General features: G+C 50.5%; 1 protein-coding gene across 3 annotated transcripts in view; it reads left to right on the top strand.

The window, feature by feature from the left end:
* Positions 1-2,864, top strand: part of FCHSD2 (FCH and double SH3 domains 2) — a 167,228-nt gene extending 164,364 nt beyond the window's left edge. For all 3 annotated transcript variants that reach the window (XM_074918894.1, XM_074918874.1, XM_074918884.1), the window contains one exon: positions 524-2,864. In XM_074918894.1, coding sequence (XP_074774995.1) covers positions 524-607 — 84 coding nt within the window. In that variant the 3' untranslated portion in view covers positions 608-2,864. The remainder of the gene's footprint in view (positions 1-523) is intronic.
* Positions 2,865-22,834: the final 19,970 nt, after the last annotated feature.

The raw sequence follows: 22,834 nt of genomic DNA, 5'->3' as shown, positions 1-22,834 counted from the left end.
TCAGGTCACTGATTGATTAAATATGAGTAAACCACTTAGATGCAACAAGACATTTTTGTACTTTCCAGAAATTCCAGGCAAGGGCGTCATCAGATTTCAGCATTTGGTGTAAAGTCCAGAGTCTGTCCCAGGCTTATGTACCAGCTTATGTGTGGTACAGCACACCCAGACTAGATGGGTGCTCTCACCCGGTGTGTTTGCCCCGTTGTGACTACTAGTCATCCTGGAGAAAGATGCCAGAAAGTTTGGACCAGGTGATCCTGGAGGTCTTGTCCAACCTGGTATATTATGAAAAAATCACCCGGGCGTGATGACAGGTTATAATAAAAAGCCTTTGATGGCTTAATTTGAAACCTATGGGCCTGAATTCAGCTAGATACTCACTGTAGTTCTGTCAGTCTTAATATACAATCTGTATATTTGTGTCATCTTGAGGTACAAGCCCGAAGTTGTGGTTTTAGTCTGTGCAAGTTCTGAAATGTCAGTTTTCTGATAGTTACAGGCTGGTTCTTGGCTGTTTCAGGTGCGAGCAGCTCCACCACCCCCTACACAGCATCACCGCCGGACAACAGAGAAGATAGAGGACGTGGAAATCACTCTGGTGTAACGATTGGACTAGTTAAGTAGTAGTGCTACAATCAAGACCAAACGCGGTATTTGGTCCATCTCATTTTTAGGCACCTTTGCATGATGAAGACTTTTAATAGAGCAAGAGATAGGGAGGATTTTATGTGGCAGTGACATGGTGGATTCCTTCCCACAGTCATGACTATTTTGTGCCTTTTTTTTTGTTTTGTTTTGTTTTGATTTATATACATCATTCTTCCTCTCTTAGCACAAACCAAGACGGGCCAAACAGCGAGCAGAGGATTGCCTTGGAGCAGGTTTCTCTCTTGGCTGAAGATGGTCAATTTTTATACAGAGGCTGAGGAAAGAGCCTCGTTCATGCAACTTAGTCATAGCATACTTCGATCACATGCATTAGTACAGTATATTACTGTTGCCATAGAAATGTGTTAAAGATTGTCAATTCTTCAAGTAGCATTACTTGTCTGATTAGGTATTAATCAGATCTTGCGGAATGAAAAAGGGAACTGAAAAATAAGTATAAGGAGAGGCTGGCTCCTCTTTAATCCCCCTTGCAGAAAGGAAGAAACAGGAAAATAATCTTATAGATAAGGAAAACTGATGCAGATCATATGGCGTTAATTACATTAATGCACACCTCTTCAATAATTAACAGTTAAACTGTTATGTTCTTTGTATTAATATTTATGCAGTACATTTAGTAATAGAGTATCTAATATGGAGGTGCTGAATTAGTAGCAACATCTTGTTCCATAGCATAAACCAACTGGTAGAGAAGTAAGTGAGATTTTGTCTAGATCTGGAAATTGAGCTTCATATTTTTTTCTTAGCAGATTTTGGGGGTTTTGGTTTTTTTTTTTTTTTTGTTTTGGGTTTTTTTTTTAAAGTATTTGGGTCACTCTTATCCCAGTTATTGCCGTGTACTTTATTATCCAACATTAGCAGTATATCTTTGTCATCAAAACATCTGGCTAGAGTTAGAAGTTACATTTAGAGTATTTACGTGCGTTATTTAGTTTTTGCATTGGATGGTCCTGTAGCATTTTCCCATGCGACGCCCGTTAACTAGCCAAAGCCAGAAGCCAGGGAGAGCTCTGGTCTCTGCGACGCCTTTGTGGCCAAGACTATGGTCTCAAATTACTCTTAGGCAAGAAATTAAAAGGCTTTCAAAACTGATTTTCAATCGGAGATCTCTGGAAAGGAAGCTTGTCGTTGTTGTTTGAAAGGGAAGGACAGGGGGTATTCGGAGGTTTAACGTGGAGAGAAATGGTCAGAGGAGAGGGAAAAACGGGATGAAAACGGGGTTTTCTTCGTGTACTTACTAAATTATTTTCAGCAATCTCCATCAGAACAAAGCTTCGGTTAAAAGGCATCACAAGGTTGGTTTTTTTGAGCTGTTATATGGGTTGTATTGAATGCGCTCTTATGTCTTCTTTTTTTTTTTTTTCCTAAGCCAGTAAGTTTTCTACCTTTAGTTTACTAACAAGGGCTATTTTTTGAAGCTGCATTTACATACACACACACACACAAAAATCATCTAACAAGATTTTATCATAAACTTTGCACATGCTTGTAAATCCCAACCCAAGCTGGGTCTCTGAGACATTTGTGTTTGCCAATCTCCTTTCCCAGTGGGATCTTTAACCAAGAGTGGGGCTGTTTGAAGAAAACAATTCATGGGTCAGTTATGAAATCGGTGACTGTCCAATGAAGTCTTTTCCATATTTTTCATTCTTTTGCACCTCTCGTCCTGTTGATCTGTTTGAGGTCTTTTTATGTGTTTATCAAACTTATTCTTAAGTTTTAAAAAAAAAAAAAAGTTTTTAAAAAAAGATTTAACTGTTTGCAAAAATTTTGAAAGCTTCACAATGCAGAAGAAAAACAAGTATTGCCATAATGTTCATGTTCAATTTCTTTGGCCAGTTTTTCTGTGTCCTTCATACCTGGACTTTCAAAATTCAGAAAGTGTTATTTAAAGTCTCTTTAGTTGTATTTTAAAATATTTTCTGTAAGAGCTGCTAATTTTATTTAAAAAAAAAAAAAAAAAAAAGAAAAGTTGTAAAAATATGCCTCCTTTTTAACTATGATTTCTTCATACAGGGCATGTATTCGACGTATCATCATGTACAGCGTCAGTACACTGAAAGCATAGGTGCAAATGCTTTCTTTATATTGGCTGTAAAAAGTTTGTATTTATTATGTATAAAAAGTTGAATAATAAAAAAGTGGAACTAAATCCATGACGTTGTCTTGATACAGACGCCGCGATGCCCGTGGCAGAATGTCCTTTGAAGAGTTGGGTGTAGGTCTGGGGCTGAGGGAGAATAAAAATGTACGTTTTCTTGGGTATCTTTTTTGTGGTTTATGTTTTTACACAGGAAGTTGAATCTCCTGCTTAGTCAAACACTTGTGCACATACTTAAAGAGGTCGTTAAATATCGCTTTAAGGTGGTATTTGTATGAGGAGCAAAATTACACCAAAAATGGAGAGCCAGTAACAAAACTCCAGTTACCAAAATAATCACTTAATAGCTTTTGTGGAGTTATGGATATTTGGATTAAATAATTAAATTAATTTTGATATAATTAGGATAATTGCGTAAAGCAAGCGAGGGAGAGGGATCGATAATAACTCTTCAGGTGATCATCCTTTAATAGGGGTGATTTCCCTGCTCGCGTGAGGAGGATTTCAGGCGCATCCCAAACCTCTCCAGCTTTAGGATCCCCTTTTGCTCCGAGTTCCCACGTTCCAATTTCTCACCGGCTCTCAGAAGCCGCCCGGCTCCTCGCTCGGTTCTTGGCAGTTTCTCAGAGGTTTCTCACCTTTTGCGGGAGGTGCCGGGTGAGACGTGAGTTCCGCGTCTTCATTTCCTCCCGATTTTTGCTTTCGGCTGTTTGGAGTCGAGGCTGTTTGGGCTGTTTGAACACAGCTCGCTGCGCCACCGGCCGCTGGGCATTGCCGGGGTGTTGGGTTAGAGCTTTAATCTTTCATTTCCACTCTTTGCACAGAACTGTTACACAGGCTTTCATCTCTTTTTTTTTATCTTTTTTTTTTTTTTTTTCTTTTTTTTCCCCTGAGTCCTGCAGCCTCTTCCTTTGAGAAATCCCATCTTCCCCTTGTTTTTATAAGCATTCACGGTGCTCCTCCAAAAATTATTGTCCTGGCTTGCTGCTTTGACCGCTTTGTCCTTTTAGCTTCTTGCTCGTTGCATCTTTTCTTGCCGCATCACAACAAACCTCTTTGCCTGTGATTCTTTTGACCGTCAGTATCGCTTATGAATGATGTTAATCCTCAAATCCCCCAATGATGCCACTTTTCATTTTTTCCATTTTTTCTTTAACAGGCCCCCTTCATGTCTCTACTTTTTCTCCTTCCCCCCCCTTCCTTAAAAGCCAGGCGGTGACAAAACAAACCCAGCAGATAATGCCCGTTCAGCAGGTGTGCTGCGATTGCATCATTCTTGCCATTAACATGAGCATAACTTATTTCCATGAAAATCTCTTCACCCTGAAGTGCTTTCCCACGTGAGCGGAAAGCCCCCCTTGCTGCCTGCGAGTGGGAGATGGCCGTGGTTTTAACAACGGCGGCTGTTTGGTGGCAAAAAAAAAAAAAAAAAAAAAAAAAGGTGCTGAGGCAAAACAAAAGGCTCCATGGTTAAATATTCCACTTGGGATATTTAGAGAAGCTGGATGGGGAACTTGCCCAGCGCAGCGGTTGAAATGTTGGTCTCTGGAAGGCAGCAGGGGGACGGTCGCTGTCTCTGTTGCAGCTGTGGTTTCCTCTGATGCCTCTGGTTCCCAGATTTTTAAAAAGGATAATAAAAGTGAGATTTGACAGAAGTGATGGGGGTAAATGATGTAGGAATGTGCCTTACTACAAATTAATTGTGCCGGGGCTTCTTTTTGTTTCACAGAAATATTAAAAGAAACCCAGGCAGAGGGGTGAGTTCTCTTTCCCATACAGCACAGATATCTCTCACAGTTAATAGTGATTAAAAAAGAAAACAAAACCCCCACCCTCTTCTCCAAACAAAGGATCTTTCGCTTCCCTGCGTATAACTTGGCGACCGGCTGCTCTGCCACTTGCACTTTTTTCCTGCTTGCTCTTCCAGCAAAGTCCCTGTAATTAATAACCTGCAAATCTCAGCACGGCAGAGGCGGGAGGATCTACCTTCATCGGCCTTCCTCAGCCTCCCAGGAAGTTCAGGGTGGGGGGAGATGCTGCTGCCCTGCTGAGTCCTGTTTCCGCACGTTTCCTCCGTTGGCCCTTCATACAGATGAGAGGAGGGAGCGTGCTGCCCCCTTCTAGCCCACGTCTGGCCAGCGAGAGGTGAGCTGGGGGATACCGAGTTCAAGGCACAGCAGGAGGTTGGAGAAAGTGAGGGCTAAAAGGAAACAAAACTTAAGTCAGGGATGCAGCAAACGAGCCAATAAAAAAAAAAAAAAAAACCACACAGCTAGGAAAATGCTGACGTGCTTACTATACCAAGTAGTTTTCCTACTCCAGGCATTACCCGGGGGGCACTGAGGATTAGAGATCTGGTAGAAGGATCACTGTAGCGAGCGAGCCTCTGCATTGCAGGTCATTCCATCCCGAAAATAAAAGCACTGCAGCGATACCGGTGCCAGGCTGGAGAAGGTAAGAAATCTCTGTGGTTAGTGGAGTCGAACACCAGACGTGCGGTGCATAACCTGCTGGCAGTGAGGAGGGGGAGGATGGTAACGGCTTTGCTGAAGCCCGAGTGCAGCCGCTCGTTGTATCAGTGCGAAAGCATTTGTGTGTGTGTGTAGTCTTGGTGTACAGTCGTACTACAGGCGGAAGGAAAACTGCAGGCAGTGGGGGCAGCAGGCAGCCAGGCGGTTGGTTACCGTGCTGGAATGTGCTCGACGTCCCAAGGGAAAACTCAGCCCTCAAAAATACACCCTGGAATTGTATTTTATCTGTAGCGGACCACGGTTTAGTTCATATCACGTGCGACAGACCCAGCGGGGGATAAAATCGAGATGGGCTGAGTGGAAAAAAAAATAAAAAGGTATCTCCTAGTAAATTATTAAAACTATTTCTTGTATACAGCCATCACCGAGTTTTCTCAGGACATGGCGCTGCTTTGTTTGAAAGCTGAGGAGATTGTCAGCTGGCCAAGGCCCACAGAATCACAGACGGGTGGCGGTGGGGCAGGGACCTCTGGAGGTCACCTGGTCCAGAGCTGGTTGCCCAGGACCTTGCCCAGGTGGCTTTTGAATATCCCCAAGGATGGACACTCTGCCACCTCCCTGGGCAACCTGTGCCGGTGCTCGGTCACCCTCACAGTGAAAAGTGTTTCCTGATGTTCAGAGGGACCTTCCCATGTGTCTGTTTGTGTCCCTTGCTTCTGGGCCTGTCCCTGGGCACGGCTGGGAAGAGCCTGACTCTATCCTCTTGGCACCCTCCCTTCGGGTATTGGTACACATTGGTGAGATCCCCTGAGCCTTCTCCAGGCTGCAAACTTCTCTCTCTGTACGTCTCTGCGTCCTCTCTCTGCAAAGAAGAGCTTTTATATCAGCCAAAATCCTCTCAGAAAGCAAGGCCTGTGGACTTTGTGTTGTCTGTGGGTCCCAGATTGCTGCTTCAGGTCTGACACAGCAGCTCGGTGTTGGACAGTGCGTTAGGCTGGGCTCTGCGCAACCACCACAGAGACTCAAGAGATCGAGGTTAGAGCATCGAGGCTTCAAATGGTACCTCCTCAACAGTCCACAAAAAGCTGTTCTGGCGTGGCCTTGTTTCTGTTCCCCAAAACGCTTTGGAAGAAAACACCTTCTATAGAGACTGGCTGCTTTGTACGTTGGAAATGGCTTGTGGAAGCTTTTGAACCCTGAGCCCAGAGCACGTCACCGGTGAATGATGCACGCTGCAGTGTCTGCCAGATCAGTTTGCAGCCCCATCTCCTTCCTCTTCCTCCTCTTCCCATTTCAAGTTTGCTCCCTGCAATCGATTTTCCAGCCTCTTGGCCTCTCTCAAATGCGTTAAGCAGCGGTTCTTCCTCCAATTTGTTTAAAACCTTCTTTTGCTGTCTTCTGAATTTCACACCTGGTAGCTGAAGGGGGCACGGTGGAGGGAACGGGCCTGGCGCCCTCCGTCCAGCTCAACAGGCATCGCCTCTCACAAGGGCTGTCACCGCTCCTGTCCCGGCTGCTTGACAGCCTGGGCAGTGGCCAAGGATTAGATGGACTTTGGAGAAGGCTGTGAATCCTCTTACATCATTTCACCCACCAAAAAACCACGTAACCACGTGAATATTTCTTAAATACTCTCCTGAGTCATCCAGTATTTCCATGAAGGAGACGTGATTCAGCTTCGCTACAAAAGTAGAAGCTACTCAACCTCGAATCTGCAAGCTTGAGCTCCACAGATGGTTTCCCCAGCTACTCCAGTTCTTCTTGCACCTAAATAGATCATTTCAGCCAAAACTGTGCTTGGATGCAGAGCAGGCAGCGCAGACACCCCCAGATGGAGAAGATCTGGGGCCTCTTCCAAGCGCTTGGTGGGAGGGAGCGCAGGGCTGAGGCTGGTGCTCAGGCCTGGGCCACTGATCCACCCACGTGTCGTCACACGGCTGAGGACGGCTCAGGAAACACTGTTACACTTGGACCTGACTGAGAACGTACTGTTTTATGTTGCATTCTGGATTTGCAGTGAGGACAGAAACAAAATTAAGCAGATGCTTTGAAGGAAAAAGTCGGGCTGAGCGAGCGGTGTTACCGATGAACCCGCTCGGGCTGTGCCATTAGCGAGATGAATGTGAAATGGGCCCAATCGGGGCAGAAACGGTTACATGAAAACATTGGATTGAGGAGCTGGGAGCTCGTTTCTGCTCCCTGCCCCGGCGTTACCCTCCCTGGACAAATCCTCTGCGCCCCTGCGCCCTGTTTGCAGAGCAGTGCCAGCGTCACCTGAAGATTCATCTTTGCAAAGGCCCCGTAAGATGGAGCACTGGTCCGGATAAACTCCCTCTGCCAGCTCGGATGTGACCAAAATGCTTCAGCAGGTTAAATTCTGTACCAGCAGGCCGGGTTTCGTCTGTCTGTGTTGCTCTTTACCAAGATAAATCTGGGCATTACCGACCTGCATGAGAAAGCACCCTTCTATTTTGAAATTGTTTTTATTTCACTCACAAATTTTTACCTTTTTTTGATGGAGTGGGTTTTGGTTTAGATTTTTTTCATGTAGTTTCAAGAGCGTTTGCTGTGAGGTATGCTTCTGCTCTGGTGTAATTAGTTTTGTCTACTGTAATTGCTTCTCCTTTTTCCATTGTTTATTGAAAGACGAATGAATTTCCAGGCCTAGTTGCATTGGGAATGCTGACAGCAGCTTTTTAAAATCCCATAGCACAGCTATTTGTCGTTTTTACTCAGCTGAATCCTGCAGAGTGGGCCAAATTCGGCTTCACCTCTGTGTCCCGGGCAAATTACTGCACTAATTAATTTCTCTAAGACTGGGGTCTCCTTCCTGCTTAACACAGGGGAAGGATGAAGTGAGGGCACTCTGCAGGCATCCAGTGTGGACAGAAAACAGCAGCAACCTCCGATTAACTCGCTGAGTAAACTTGCATGAGAGGCCAATCATTTAAAAGTACTGTTAAATGATTTTTAAAATATATACCGCATTATTAATTTCACGTTCTCCTTCATAAGAATATCTTGGCTTCTGAGAAGGGAGGTTTGATCCATTGCGTTGTGTGGTTTTCTGTTTATGCTCCCTCAGTTTATTGCTGCAGGCGTTGATGTGGAATGACCAGAGTTGATTTTAAACCTTAAGAAATGGCATTTTTCTTGGGAATGAGATGGCAAATTATTGCTGCTCCTTAAAAAGGAGAAAGGGCTGTTCCGTATGGCAGCAAGAGAAGAGATGAAGAGGGGACTGGGGCTGAGGAGCGCGTGTGGTTCCTGAGAACATCGGTAACGGTGGGACACAAGGAACCGTGCGACTGCTCGGCAGTGCTCGCCCAGCCAGCGTGTTCGGGCACCAGCAGAGAAAGACTCTGCAGGGGGAAGGTCCTTTGGGCAGAGCTGTGGATGACAGGGAAGCAGCGAGTGCTTGGACTTCCTGGGAATTTCAGTGGAAGGATCTGAGCAGAGCTGAGACTAAGCCAGGTATTAATCACTCGTTAAGGTGTGAAAGCGGCAGGAGGCTTCCTGAGGCCGTGGGTTGGTGATAGAGTCCATCCAGCTTGGGGGTACCTTGTGCTAATGCAGGAATGTCAAGGCCCCATAGGACAGAGCGCTGGTCTGGATAAACTCCCTCTGCCAGCTCAGGTGTGACCAAAATACTTCGATGGGTTAAGTCCTGTACCAGCAGGCTGGGTTTTATCTGTCTAGGTTGCAAAAATACATCAAATCAGATTTTGTACATCCCACAGAATCCCAGAATCATCTGGGTCGGAAAGGACCTTGGAGCTCCTCCAGCCCAACCATGACCCTCCCCCTGACCGTTCCCAACTCCCCCAGATCCCTCAGCGCTGGCTCAGCCCGACTCTTCAACCCCCCCAGGGATCCCGGGGACTCCCCCCTGCCCTGGGCAGCCCATTCCAACGCCCAACAGCCCCTTCTGCACAGAAATCCTTCCTCAGAGCCAGCCTGACCCTGCCCTGGGCAGCTTGAGGCCATTCCCTCGGGGCCTGGCGCTGGGGCCTTGGCTCCAGAGACTCATCCCCCCTCTCTGCCCCCTCCTGGCAGGGAGTTGCAGAGGGCCAGGAGGTCTCCCCTCAGCCTCCTCTGCTCCAGACTGAACCCCCCCAGTGCCCCCAGCCGCTCCCCAGCAGACCTGTGCTCCAGACCCTGCCCCAGCTCCGTTGCCCTTCTCTGGCCACGCTCGAGTCATTCAATGGCCTTTTTGGGGTGAGGGGCCCAGAACTGAACCCAGGAATCGAGGGGCGGCCTCCCCAGTGCCGAGCCCAGGGCTCAGATCCCTTCCCTGGCCCTGCTGGCCGTGCCAGTGCTGACACAAGCCAGGATGCCGTTGCCCTCCTTGGCCCCTGGGCACACTGCTGGCTCATGTTTAGCCGGCTGTCAATCAACACCCCCAGGTCCCTCTCTGACTGGCAGGCAGCGTGGTGAGGGAAAGCTGGTGTGAGTTCTGTGCTGGAGGCTGTAACGGTGCAGCAGAGACAAACCAGTGACGGGCCTTGGGGGACACTGGGCTGAGTCTTGTTTCTGAAACGAAAAAGCGAACTGTGAAAACCATTAGAATATTTTTCTCATGAAGCAGATTTCATTAGGAAATGCTGGTTTGGCAAAACCTGTTAAAGATTTGTAGCAGTAGGCCAACCAGAACCCTTCACTGCTTCTATAAGTTGTGTGGGAACTTGGGAGAGGACTCTCCCAAACCCTGATGAGCGTTGCTGGAAAGTTTTGTCTCCCCACAGAGGTGAGGCTTGTGACCCCCCGAGTTCCCACACATGCTGCTGTGCCCTTGGGGACTCCTGGGTTTCCTCCCAGGGACGGTGAGCGTCGCAGCTGCAGACTGCAGGTGTGGAGCTGGAAGCCCACGAGTGGCACGCAGAGATGTGGACCAGCTGTGTGCAGAGCCAAGAAGCCCCTGATGCCTCGTTGGGCTTCCCTGTAACGGGGACTTCTTCCTTGCTCCCAGTACCAAAGGCCTCTTTTAGTCGTGGCATCTGGGATTCCTGGCATCTGCCTTCAGTTTTTCCAGAACGGGTGGGTTTTTTTTGCCAGAGCTTGCACAAAAGTTTCGTTCTAAGTATTAAACTTCATAAATACCTATTTTCAACACATTAAGACTTCTGAGCAGAACAGAAATGCCACATTTTGAGCATCCCCCTGTCAAGGAGCTTGCACAGATGTGAAGTGGAAGCCTGCTGCAATGCAGGACGCAGCCCCGGGAGCTGCGTGGTGGTAGGATTGAAAGAGAGAGTGTTGAAGACTTGGCTCAGAGTGTCATCGGAGGGATTGCAGCAGAGGAGAGAGGTGGCTGGACCCAGCAGTGCATCGGTAAATCTACCATTGTGATCTCCTTTAACCCAGCTCCTGTCTCTTGAATGGGCTCGTACTAGTTGGCTTTTGATTGCCGTTGGCTCCTCGGGGCCAGGTCTCCCTGGTCTGTAAATCAGAGCTGCTTCCCTCCACCGACATCGCCGCATCCCGGCTCCTGCAGCAAAGAGCCACGCCGGGAGCGAGAAGACTAAATGCCAGGCAGTTAATGTTCCTGGAAAGGAAACCCACGTCGCAGCCCATTCTCAGACTACCACAAATTGTTGTTGAGGTCAGTGCAAATTATTACCCGAGGACACTGGCAAAGTGTGATTGTTCTCAGATAACAAGGGGGATCTCGTGTTAATTCAGCTGGCAGAGCTCTTACAACTAATAGCGGGGAACTGCTGCCGCCGCTTTCAAAATTATCTGACTGAGCTAATCTGAGGATGAGGAGACGATTTATTGATTTGAAGTCCTAGCCAGACATAGATGGAGATAATTCTAGGATGGTAGGGGTATTATTCCTACAGAAAAGCAGGCTTGGTAAATACTTTTCATTTATTTATTAGCCCCCGCAAAACAGTTGTGTGGTATTGCAGCTTGAATGTTTATTATTTAGAGATGTGAATAGCTGAGAAAATGAAAATAAGAGCTTTCTGGATAGCAGGCATTTGATATTTTTGCTGAAACTGCTTGTTTTCAAAAGCAAATAGCCATTCAAAGCGCTAACTGGTTTCAGCTCACCCTTCCTTTAAAGCTATTTTTAAAAGATTGGAAAAAAAAAAAAAAAAAAAAGGTGTTAAGTTTGTGGCCCTGCTTTTGCATTCTGGTCAGGTGTCTCTCTGTTCTTCATGGGTCTCTTGCAAGCTGGCTTCTGAGGATTCCGCTTCATGTCCTAGAAAATGACCTTGTGCTTAGACTAAGAGGCATTTTATCTCTGCTGCTCTCTTGCTGTTTCTTGGGGGTGGAGAACTGCCTGCAGGAGCCAGGCAAAGCAAGAAGCAGGTTATTGCCAGGCTGCTCGTGAACAGCCCCGGCTCTGCTGCCGCTCCCCAGCCTGAAGCGTCCCTGCTCACCACAGCTGGCTGCCCCGGGTTGTCACCAAGCCAGCACTGGATCAGAAAACCACCCCGAGGAGCCCTGGTCTGGGATTACAAGTAAGGATGCTGCTTCTTTCATGCCTTCGTCTTCATTCTCTGCGTTGCAAAGCAGTTTTGCTTCCCCTAGCCCCAACAGGGAGGTGACACGGCTGAAATCTTTGGAGGCACAGCTCTGGGCCTCGAGACTCCTGCTGCAGCCTTACCAGGTCGCTTCACCGGTACTTGCCACTGGTTCTTTTAAAATATTTTGCAGGAGTCGTCCTCACAGACGGAGAAGTTCAGTGTCTCGGAGACAGAGCAAACATTGCTGATTTTTGGCCCTTTCAGGCCTTGCATCTGACTGCTCCCCACCGGGAATCTTTCACCATCAGTTTTGCTTTCAGTCGCATCAGATGAGGATGAGCACCACTCCCCTCCTGTTCCCCCAAGTGGGGAAAAATCCTACATTCTCCAAATCCCCCCCCCAAAAAAACCCCAAATCTCTCTCACTCTGCAGCATAACAGATTTCACATTCTTAAGCAGCACAGCCTCTGCTCCGGAGGTGAGGGCAGCACTGAGCATAGGTGTTGCCTGTTTACAGAGTCCCCAAACTGGCAGTTAATTGTTTGAGTATGGCCACCATCACGTCACCCAACCTCGGTGTCTGGTGTTCGATGGCCTTGTTGATGAGAACAGCTGTAGTTTTATTTGGGGCTTTGTCACTTGGCCATAATAGAGTGAAAATAAGGAATGTTTTTGAGTCTTGGACGGTGCAGATGTGAGTGCAGTGTGGTGCTCATCTGCAGCCCTGACCCGGCGGCTGCTGTAGAAGCTGCTTTTGGCTGCCCGTGGAGGGCTGCAGGCTGCACCGCAGCAGGAAGAGGAGGGACTGGTGAGAACAGGCCCTGTAGCACCTATAGCCACGCTGCTGAGCCCACAGCGACTGGTGGTGGCCACAGGCGGGGTTGTGTGAACGTCACAGGTGGAGAAACCCTGTGGATCCTGCGCTTCTCGGGGAGGCAGCTCTGCAGAGCCGTGCCTACGGCACTAAGAAGAGGAAAAAAAAAAAGAGACCAGTGAAACCACTCAAACCCTGATACTCGCGCTCCCGCCTGCGGCCCGCAGTAGCGATGGGGTTCAGGGCTTGGGGTGTGTGTTGGTCCAGGCCTGGAGCTGCCCACCACGGCTCTGCTGGCCGGTGCCACAGGCTGAGCCCAGCACCAGGGCGGGCTCTGATCATCCCCCAGCGACAGCGTGGGATGTCAGCGGGCGGCCTGCAATTGTCCCGTGGGGGCTGGGGCTAGTGCTGGCATTTTCCATGACCAGAAGCATGGGCAGGGGAAGGCATTTGAAAAGTGTATTTCTAAACCCCTGGTTTTCACAGAATCCCAGAATCACTCAGGTTGGAAAAGCCCCTCGGGATCAGCGAGTCCAACCCTCAGCCCGACTCTACAAAGTTCTCCCCTACCCCACATCCCCCACAGCTCATCCCAACGGCCCTGAAACCCCCCCAGGGATGGGGACTCCCCCCTCCCTGGGCAGCCTCTTCCACTCTCGGACCACTCTGTCTGGGAAACATTTTCTCCTCCTGCCCAGCCTGAGCCTCCCCTGTGGCAGTTTCCAGCCGTTCCCTCTTGTCCTGTCCCTGATCCCCTGGGAGCAGAGCCCAGCCCCAGCCTCTCTGCAATGTCCTGTCAGGAGCTGCAGAGAGGGATGAGGGCTCCCCTCAGCCTCCTCCTCCTCACCCTGAACACTCCCAGCTCCTGCCCTGCCTCCTCACAGGATTGATTCTCCAGCCCTTCCCCAGCCTCGTTGCCCTCCTCTGCCCTCGCTCCAGCCCCTCCAGATCTCTCTCGGGTTGAGGTGCCCAAAACTGGACACAATACTCAAGGTGTAACCACACTGTTGCCTAAACTTTGGGTGAAGAACAGCAGAGATGGAGATTTGTGTTAGGCCATACAGCTGCTGGTGGTTAGGAACAACAGGAGCATGACTCCTGTTTGGGAGGAAAGGGGAGCCACGCTGGCTGAGCTGATTGCAGAGGTCATGGGGTGCGTGTGGAGGACGTGGGGAATGAGACACCAGTGAGGTAGATAAGGTGAATAAGACACCTGTGTCCTCTCCACTGAACCGCTGCAGCTCCGTGTGTGCTCTTCTCCTGCCTGTCTCCTTCCACAACAGTGAAACAAGTGACATTTCCATCGCAGTGGGGTACACGTGCACCGGGAAGGTGTGGAAAACACACACCACCACTCTGAGCCCAGAGGGGGGAGACCTCTGTGCCCGCAAGTGCGTCGCAGCCAGCCATCCTCCTCCAGCCACGTGCAAGAGGGAAAGCACTTGTGTGCAAGACCAAGGTCCCACCACGATGTTTGGGCCTCTGGACCCTTTTAGGAAAATGTTTGCTGGCAGGAGGAAAAGCTCTTCTGCAGATAATCTCTGATGCGGCACAATGTCTTTGTGAAAAATAGAAAAGGGGTTTAATTTTCTGGCGTTGTATTTCTCCTGCTGTAATTATGGCTTTTAATCACCTCATTACCTAGTGGAGAAAGGAGCATAAGGCTGTAGGTTGCAGCACAGCAGGGAGAAGGCACATCGAGGTTTCACGCTGTGTTTCTTCCCTCTGTGCTTTGGGGCATTAGTATTACTTCCCTCGAGGACCAGCTTCCCAGCAGAAAATCAAAAGCGGCGTGAAGAGGCAGCGGGAGGAACACAGCAGAGCCCTCACCAGCTCCACGCTGGTCACCATCAGCTCGGGAGGCTTCGTCCGGGCGAGCTAACGAGGCATAACCATCGTTACAGCATCCGAGAGCCCCAGAGACGCTGCTGAGAGCAGGCACCACGTGCTGCCGAGGGTTCGGGCGAGAAGCAGCAGCAGGAACCGAGGAGACTGAAACTTGGCACCGCGGCATTTTCCCACTCTCCATTTTTTTTTTCAATATTAAGCAGCAAAAATGCCTCCTGCGGGATCCGTGCTGGGCTGGGGGGCAGAGAAACCACACAGGTCCTCACTTGCTGGCCAGAGAAGCAAAAAAAAAACCCCTTTTTTCCCTTCTCTCTCCCCCAGTGCATGCACACCCAGGTCCATCTCAACAGAAGCCTGAGCTCTCCACATCCTCCTGTCTCACAGAACCACGGCGCCATTTCGGGGAGCGCAGTGGAAGAGCAGGTAATGGCCCTTGTGACCGGCCTTATCTCGGCAGGGCTGCTCCAGATGCACCCATAAATCATCGCAAAATGGGGGACGCAGGGGAAAACAGCCACCTCCTGCCCTCTGCTTATTTTCCGGAGCTTGAAAGCTGATTAAGAATCACTTACTTAAGCTGATGGGTTTCAAGTGATACTACCAGGGCAAACTGCTCTCTTTGAAATGTCCATTAAAGTTTCAATTTACGTGGCTCGCACAGAGCCATAGGGCCAGGGTGTGAGCTGCTGGAATGACCTCTGTTAGCAGCCAGTCGGTTCATTAAATAATAAAGAGCCGAACAATTTCCAGCTAAATAGCACACTGAACATCCTTATTTCATTTCCTGTTTTTAAAGGAAGTATAAATTATTTACTAACGTGCTTAAAGTTCTTTAAGTGAATCCAGGCACTGAAGCAAAATCTTGTTTACCAAGGCAGATGCCCAAAGGAAAGTGTCAGAGTGATGGACCCATTTGTGAACAACCACTAAAACGCTGCCAACAATTTATCAGATTTAATGGAGGTAATGGGCCAGGATTACGATGGAGTCAGGCTGGGGGGGCGGCGGCCTTCTGGGCTTCCGTAACAACTTGGCAATTGCTGCAATTCGGGGATTAAGCCCAGAGAATTTCTGGTGCAGAACTTCTCAGTTTGCCCATTTGTAAGTTTAGGGGTGTTGATTTTCAAGCCTTGTCACTCAAAAGCTTTAACCACGTTCTCACACGTGTGAAGTCTCCTCCCGGAGCTTCACACACACGTTTCCAGAGCTGCATTTCACTAGAGCACAGGTTTTTGTCCTCAGCGTAGACCTGAGCTGTTCGTGCCCCAGTTTCAATCCAGCTGCAGGGAGGGAGATGGGATGGGGGCAGCTGAATGCCATCTCTGCCTGGAAACACGGGGCCCTTTCCTCTCCCTGTCCTTCAGGATTGTGCCACCTTGTGCTGCCGGAAGGTTTGCTGGACTTAGTCCCCCGTGTCCTTGCCAAGCCATGAAACAGTAAATCCTCCTGTGTGTAAAATGTTTTTAAAAAGCCTGTAAATGTGGCACTGAGTCCCAGCTCCACCCGGATGTGTTTCCACTCCATCTCACCCTGCTCCAACAGCTTCCTCGGGCTGCTCCGTGTGGGAAGGCGCTCGCTGGAGCAGGGCTTGGGCTCCCTGTAAGGCAACTGGTTCCACAGGGGCAGGACATGGTTCTCAGGAACTTTTCCAGAGCTGCCAGAGAGTCACGAAGAACTCGGTGAGGGGATTTATAACAGACATGGCAATTCAACTCAAATGGTAGCAGCTGCTCCAACTGCAGCAATAAACTATAATACTCCAACTCTTGCAATAAAACTCCCATCTGAGTCAGACTTTACAAATGCTTTACAACTGGTGCTTGCAATTCATCATATCTCTACTTGAATTACTTTCCAGGACTGGTCTCCATTCATTTAATGCAAACTATCTCATCTTGTCCATCTCTACCCTGGGTTTCATTTTCCACAGCTACTTGCTGGGAAAATTCATTAACTCTGTGGCGTGTCTGGTGAAATTGCTGGTTGTAGGGATGGTGATTCGGATGTTTTTCCTTTTTAGGCCTCCGGCTCCTGTACAAAAGGGTTGTGGGACATAGGCTTAACTTGGAATATTGACCTTGGTCTTGTTTCTTGATGTCACAGCAGGGCCTGGGAGCTTTGGATGGGGGGTTAGGCCCTCGGGAGAGCAGGGCAGACAGCCTGTCCCTCTGAGGATGATGATGGCCCAGTTTTGGGGCCCCTCACAGGCTACATGGACACAAGGTTGGGTCAGCACATCAAACTGTTGGGCCTTATGCCCCATCCTGTCACCTGGCCCTCATCCCAGCTGGGCAAAACTGATGGAAACGAGTCTGAACGATGGGTCTGAATAGATACTCATCCATGTAGGTATTTTGGATTGTTCATGCTCAGATTACTCTGCTTCAGGAGAACAGCCCCATTTTCAGGGACACAAGGAAGTTGCTCAGCACCCTCCATTAGGGATGTGAAGAGTTTCTGCCCTTGGCTTCTTGTACGTGTGATCCTGGTCCCCTCCTTTAGTCCTGGCAGCACTGGGTTGCCGTGATGCGGCTCCCAGCCTGCAGCAGGGCCTCGGCTTGGGCTCAGGTTTCTGCTCCGTGCCCCATTTCCCGTAGCAGACGTTCTCCCCTGGGAACCACCCCGTTACGGGAGAGCTTCCTCGTCGCTGAGAAACATGGTTGGGAGCAGACTGGCGTAAGTGCTTTTTTTTTTTTTTTTTTTTCCCCTCCTTTATATGATTGGACTATTCCTGTAACAGTGATCATCAGATTTCTTGCTGCTGGGGGCAGCTCTTTCCTTGCAGAGGCCATCTAGGTCCTCCACGCCTCCTTCTTGCCATTCCCCAGGCCTGCAGGTGACTGGCTGAGCCCCGTGCTGGCCCTCAATACAGTGTCACAGGTCCAGGAGTCTCTGCCTGGATAGCACGGGGCTGTAGTACACCATCCTGCTGGAGAACAGCCGGCCCCGGGGGGGTCCATCTGTTAGAGACCATCTCTCAGCCTCAGCCAGTAGATTTATATCCAGACAGATCCCTCCAAGCAGCCACCCCTTTCCTTTAGCACCAGCTCCATCTCCTGCTGCCCACAGCTGCAAGGAGAAAAGCTGTGAAAGGGATGACTTTAGAGGCAGGAGTGACATCCCTCCAACACCCCAAAAAGCTTTATGAGGTGCATCCTCAGAGCCAGAACTCAGAAGAGAGTCCACAGTGAGGACTCGCTCTTGAGGGGCTCTTTTGGGGTTTGTCGTGGGTGGACACAAGGTCTCTGCTGAGGCTGTTGAAATCCCCCTGTAGCATGGCCCCAAGGATTGTGCCACGGCTTGGTTTTTCAGGGAGAGAAATCAGAGGAAACGGGCTCCTGCAAAGGAGGTTTCTGAACTCCTCAGGTGTCGTATCTGGAGAGGAGACGGGGCCTGGCCTGTCCTCAGCAGGAACCCAGTTTGTAACCCAAAATCCTGCAGGTATCTGAGCTCGAGGGACCACGGGGCCAAGGTTTTACTTCACCTCCCTCCTTCTCACGAAATTCAGTTTGCATCTTGCTCTGCGAGGACAGGTGGAAGAGGCCGGATTGGGCCACAGATGCCCTGTGTCCCTGGGGAACGGCGTGGTGGGAAGGGGCAGGCCCTGTGCTTCTGCCTGGATGAATTTGTCCCGCTGCAGTTTTGATGACCCTGAGGCTCTTCCCTGAGGCATTATTTTACCACATCAAAAGCAGCAGTAGTGGCAGTTGGGGACCTTTCCAGGCAGGATATTTGCTCCCAGTGCCACCTTTCACTGTCGCTTAGGGAAAGCACGGGGTATCCTAAAATCCAGCGTGCCTGCAAGCTGGGAAAGCCGCTGGCTGTCCTGGACCCTTTGCTGTGAAGGGCTGCCAGCCCCTCCTGGATGCTCTGAACTTGAGCCAGGTTCCCGGGGAGAAAACGCGGGGATGCCGGCTTAATTGAGCTTGTTCAATGGCCGTCGGCTGCCATAAACCATGTTGCTGTCTGGGCAATGAAAGGAGCTGGGGGTAGCCAGGACAGCTCCCGATTCCCCAACCTGCTCCTAGTCAGCACCCCCGACAGCGAGGAAACTCACTCACCCCCTGGCACCTGCAAGGGCCCTCGGTGGGGGCACAGGGGGGGTCCGTGGTGCTGCCAAATGCCATGTCTGGGGGTAACACCCCTCCTGGGCATCCCCTGCTTTTGCTCCTGCCCACGGCTGTGAGAGGGAACATGTTTTGCGAGCGCACGAGGAGATCCAAGCGCTGCATGCCAGAGTGGGGCTGCAGAAGGGTTTTTAATGCCAACTGGGGGCAGACGGGAGGCTGAAGGTTTTTCCATCCACCCCAGGGCCTTGGGGACAAAGCGAGCTCCTTTCTTCGGGGCAAGGCTCGTGACAGGCTCCTCGCAACAGTGGTGGGGACATGGGGGACAGCAGGGCCATGCCTTCCCCTACTCCCTCCAGCCCCAGAAACTTGAGCAATGGCCACTCCCATCGTGGGGCTTACGGACAGTCGTGGGCCCACTGCAGATCCAAGCCACTGACCAGCCTCTCTGGGGCTGGGAACCCACCAGGGCCCTTCACTGGACCAGACTTGAGCTCTCTGGGGTGATGGGTGCGGGTACATCACAGCTTTTTCAGGATGCTGCCAGCCTCCATTTTAGCAGGGGTCAGAGCAGAGCTGAATCCAACCCCGTCTGCCTGCAAACACCATCTCAGAGCATCACCACGTATCTCTGGGAGCCGCTCTGGCTGGCTTGGGCTGCAGAGGGGGATGGCTGGAGCTGGGGGAGGAATCCCACGTTGCTATTTGTGGAAGGGACTGAAATGTTCCCGGCTGCGAAGGCCGCAGCTCGGAGCCCGCTGGCTTAGCCAGGCCACGTCTGGGGAGAGAGGGGACATTCCCTTGCTGCCAAATGCCACCGAGGCCCCTGCTTTATACCAGGGTGCAGCTTGACCCCGGCTCTGGTTGTCGATGCTGACCCTGAAATGCTGACACAACACATAGTTTTTCCTTAATAGGGCATAGAAAAGGCGATGCACGTCAGGGCCAGGCTTTTTGCTAATGTTGTGCCTTTCCCCGTCTTTATGCAATCCAGAAATACATTGGTTGAGCCCCTCCTGGGTAAACTCAGCCTAAAAAAAAGATGATCTTCAGCAGATGCTTCCTGCTCTGGAAGTATTGTGCTCCCAAGCTGGAAGCTAGCAAACAGAGTGGGTTTTGTGCAGGTTAGGAGAGTCTTTCCTTAAAAATTGTTTGAGACCCTGGTTTTGGGCTCGGATCCCTGCAGAGAGGCATCCTCAGCTCTTGGCCACTTCTCCAAAGCCAGTATCTGATGGTCTGGTGTAACCTTGGGGTGAGGATGTCAAACACAATGTCCCCTCAACTCAGCATGGTGCTGGGACTGTGGGACTCCAAGTGCCATCCCGAACCTGACCTCCTTCGTGGTCTTTTGAGCAAGATGTTCCTGCCTGGCCCCATCCCCCTGCCACAACTTTCTGCCCTCTCCTTGGTGCTTAGAGGCTGCTGTGGAGCTGGGCTTTAAATAACCTCCTCCAAAATATATGTGTGTTTGTGTTGGATCGTTTCTGGGAGCTGGTTGACAGCCGGGCTCCAGAAACAGCAAGATGGGCCAGGGAGAGGGGGAGGAAGGGCAGGGGTGAGGGAGGAACGAGGGTAGCTCCTCTAAGCCTCTTTGCTGCCAGGGAAAATGCGATACTGCACCATGCTGGAAGAAAAAAGGAAAGCTTTCCTCGTAGCTGCGATTTCTTCTGCTCATCTCGTGTTTCAGCAATGGGCTGGGGAAAGGTGACATGCGCACTCACACTCCTTTGGCCAGGCCGATGCTCCATCCAGGTGGATTAGGGATGGTCAAGGTACAGCCCTGGCCTGTTGGCTTTAGTGTCTCCTCACAAGGTGGTTACCTGTGTTCTTTTCCTACCTGCTTTTAGTCCTGGGGACCATTCTGAACACCCCTGCAGCTCTGCCACAGCTCCATGCAGCCCAACGGCCCCAGCTCCTCCGGAGGATGAGGTTCAGTGGGTCCCTCTGAGGGGTCAGCTCGTAAAGAACCATGAGGAGCAACCTGCAGGCTTAGATGGGGGGACAGAAATTAGCGTGGCTTACACTGAGGTCAATTTGTTGCAGAGATAGGCTTGGATGAAAGGTCAGTGGTGATTTATACAGCACTAGGAAAGGACCAGCACCTCTTCTGCCATCTGGACGTGAGCTGGTTTGGTCTCATTGTGTCCAGGGTTGCAGATGGAGAAGAGCATCTGGAGCTCACAGAGTGCCTAAGCAGGTCTTTCTGTCCACACTGTGTCACCCAGTCTGAGCTCTGGGTGCCCCTCAGTGCCCCTCAAATGCATCTGTGGTCAACCTGGCTCCAGCCTGGCCCCAGCCTCAGTCCCTGAGGGAGAGATCAGGAAGGGATCGATGGAGCTGTGGCTCCTACTTTTGGCCAAGAGGAAGTCCCCGTTGAAAACAGCACTGCTGGAGTCCATGGACAGTAACTGGCACTTGAGGAGCACAGAGGTGAAAGGAGAGATCACCAAGGTAAATGTGCTTTGGTAGCCTGAGAGCGAGGGAAGAGAGTGGGAGCAGAGGACAGCGGGCACAACCAGAGCAGGAAACGGGGATGGGGGTGAGGGACAGCGTGTCCTTCTGTGTCCCTTCTCCCTGGAGAGATCATAGGGTGGAGGGTGACGGACAGCCAAAGCTTGGACAGGCCTAGAGAGAGGGGAAGGAGTTGGCTGAGGGCAGGGTGTGATGGTTGGACACCCCAGGAACGAGAGAAAGGTGTTCAGTGACAACAATAGGGGGTACAAGTCCCTCACCAGTAGCTATCTTTGCAAAGTGGATCCTTGGCTGCTGCGGACAGGCTCTCTCCAATGTCACCGTTGTCCCTCAAATCCTGGACAAATGAATCCCTGGAGAAGAGGGAGGAGAGAAAAGCAGCTTTTCCCACCCTGAAAACCGTCTCCACTGACCTCTAGTGGCAAAATAGTCCTTTTCCTGGTAAACAGGAGAGCTGGCTCCTCCAGGTGCTGCTGCCTCCCTGCTGCTCCCCACGGCTGATGCTGGGGTGGGTGTTTGAAGGAGAGGTGTTTTACCAGCGCTGTACTGGTCGTACTGGTATTCCCTGCGTGGTTTGCCTGGCTACATCTCAATGAGGCAGAAAAGCGGTGCCGAAAAACGCGGGCCCCAAACCACCATCGTTGGGGCAGTGACACCGTTAACGGGGCCCTGGTGGGGTTTGGCCCAGGAGTTAGCACGGGGTAAACCTCAACAGGGGTCTGGAGGTGGCCACTCTGTTTGGAAGAGGGGTTAAAGAGCTGGACAAGGACTGAGCTGTGTCAGACACCTTCTCCCACACTCCCGGGTGGATTCAGAGTGCGTGGCAGAGGTCCCACTCCGCTCTTTGTCCTCCCTTCAAGGGTTGGTACCAACTCCAGAGCAGAGGTGCTTTCTCCACCTCGCTGTTCCCAGAGGGCTGCTGATTGCTGCCCGGCATGTTTATGGCGACCCGCTCTTTGCTCATCAACTTTGCAAGACCCGAGCAGTCCAGCCCAAAAGCGGAGGCAGTGTGGGAGGTGGGCTGCCAGGCAGACCAGTCTGTAGCAATGCCTCTTGGTGGGGACACGGGGGTCATCAACTAATTTCACAGAATCACAGAACCATTCAGGTTGGAAAAGCCCCTCGGGATCATCGAGTCCAACCCTCAGCCCGACTCTACAAAGTTCTCCCCTACCCCACATCCCCCACAGCTCATCCCAACGGCCCTGAAACCCCCCCAGGGATGGGGAGTCCACCCCCTCCCTGTGCAGCCTGTTCCACTCTCTGACCACTCCTTCTGGGAATTTTTTTTTTCCTAATATCCAGTCTGAACGTCCCCTGTTGAAGTTTAAAGCCGTTCCCTCTTGTTCTATCACTAATCAAACCACCGCTGGCCCTAACCCACAACCTGCTACTGTCAGCTACCTACAAACAATAGACCAGCCATGCTGGCTCAGAAGAAATCTAGGCCAGAGTTTATTCCTGTAGCCAAAAGCCCAAAGAAAACTGAAAATACAACAAACCTGTTCGCAGCAAACACCCAGCTCCCACTGCCTTCATCTGCTCTTCATGGGAGGACCACAAATAGTCAGACCCTGCCCATCCTGTCAGAGCTTGTGTGAATTGGTAGATCTTCACCACATTTTATTTTCCCAGTTTGAGTCCCAGCCTGCACAGCTTGCTTCATGCAGAGGTGCTCCCAGACCTGTAAGCATCCCTGCTGTCCTGCTCGGACCCTCTCCCAGGTCTCCTCTACACTTTTGAAGACAGAGGATCAGCCGTACCCAGTCGGCACACCACAGAATTATTTACAGAGCCATGAAATAATGGTCTCCCATTTCTTCTTTCTTTTTTTGATAATTCTAACGTTTAATTTCTTCCTTTGTTGCACAGTCCTGCAGCATCCATGTAAGAAGCAGAGCTGTGCAATGTC

Source organism: Athene noctua, chromosome 1 (genome assembly GCF_965140245.1).
Source record: "Athene noctua chromosome 1, bAthNoc1.hap1.1, whole genome shotgun sequence".
NCBI classification, from domain to species: Eukaryota; Metazoa; Chordata; class Aves; order Strigiformes; family Strigidae; genus Athene; species Athene noctua.
Note: the sequence above shows the minus strand (reverse complement) of the source record. Positions and strands in the feature narration are given on the sequence as shown.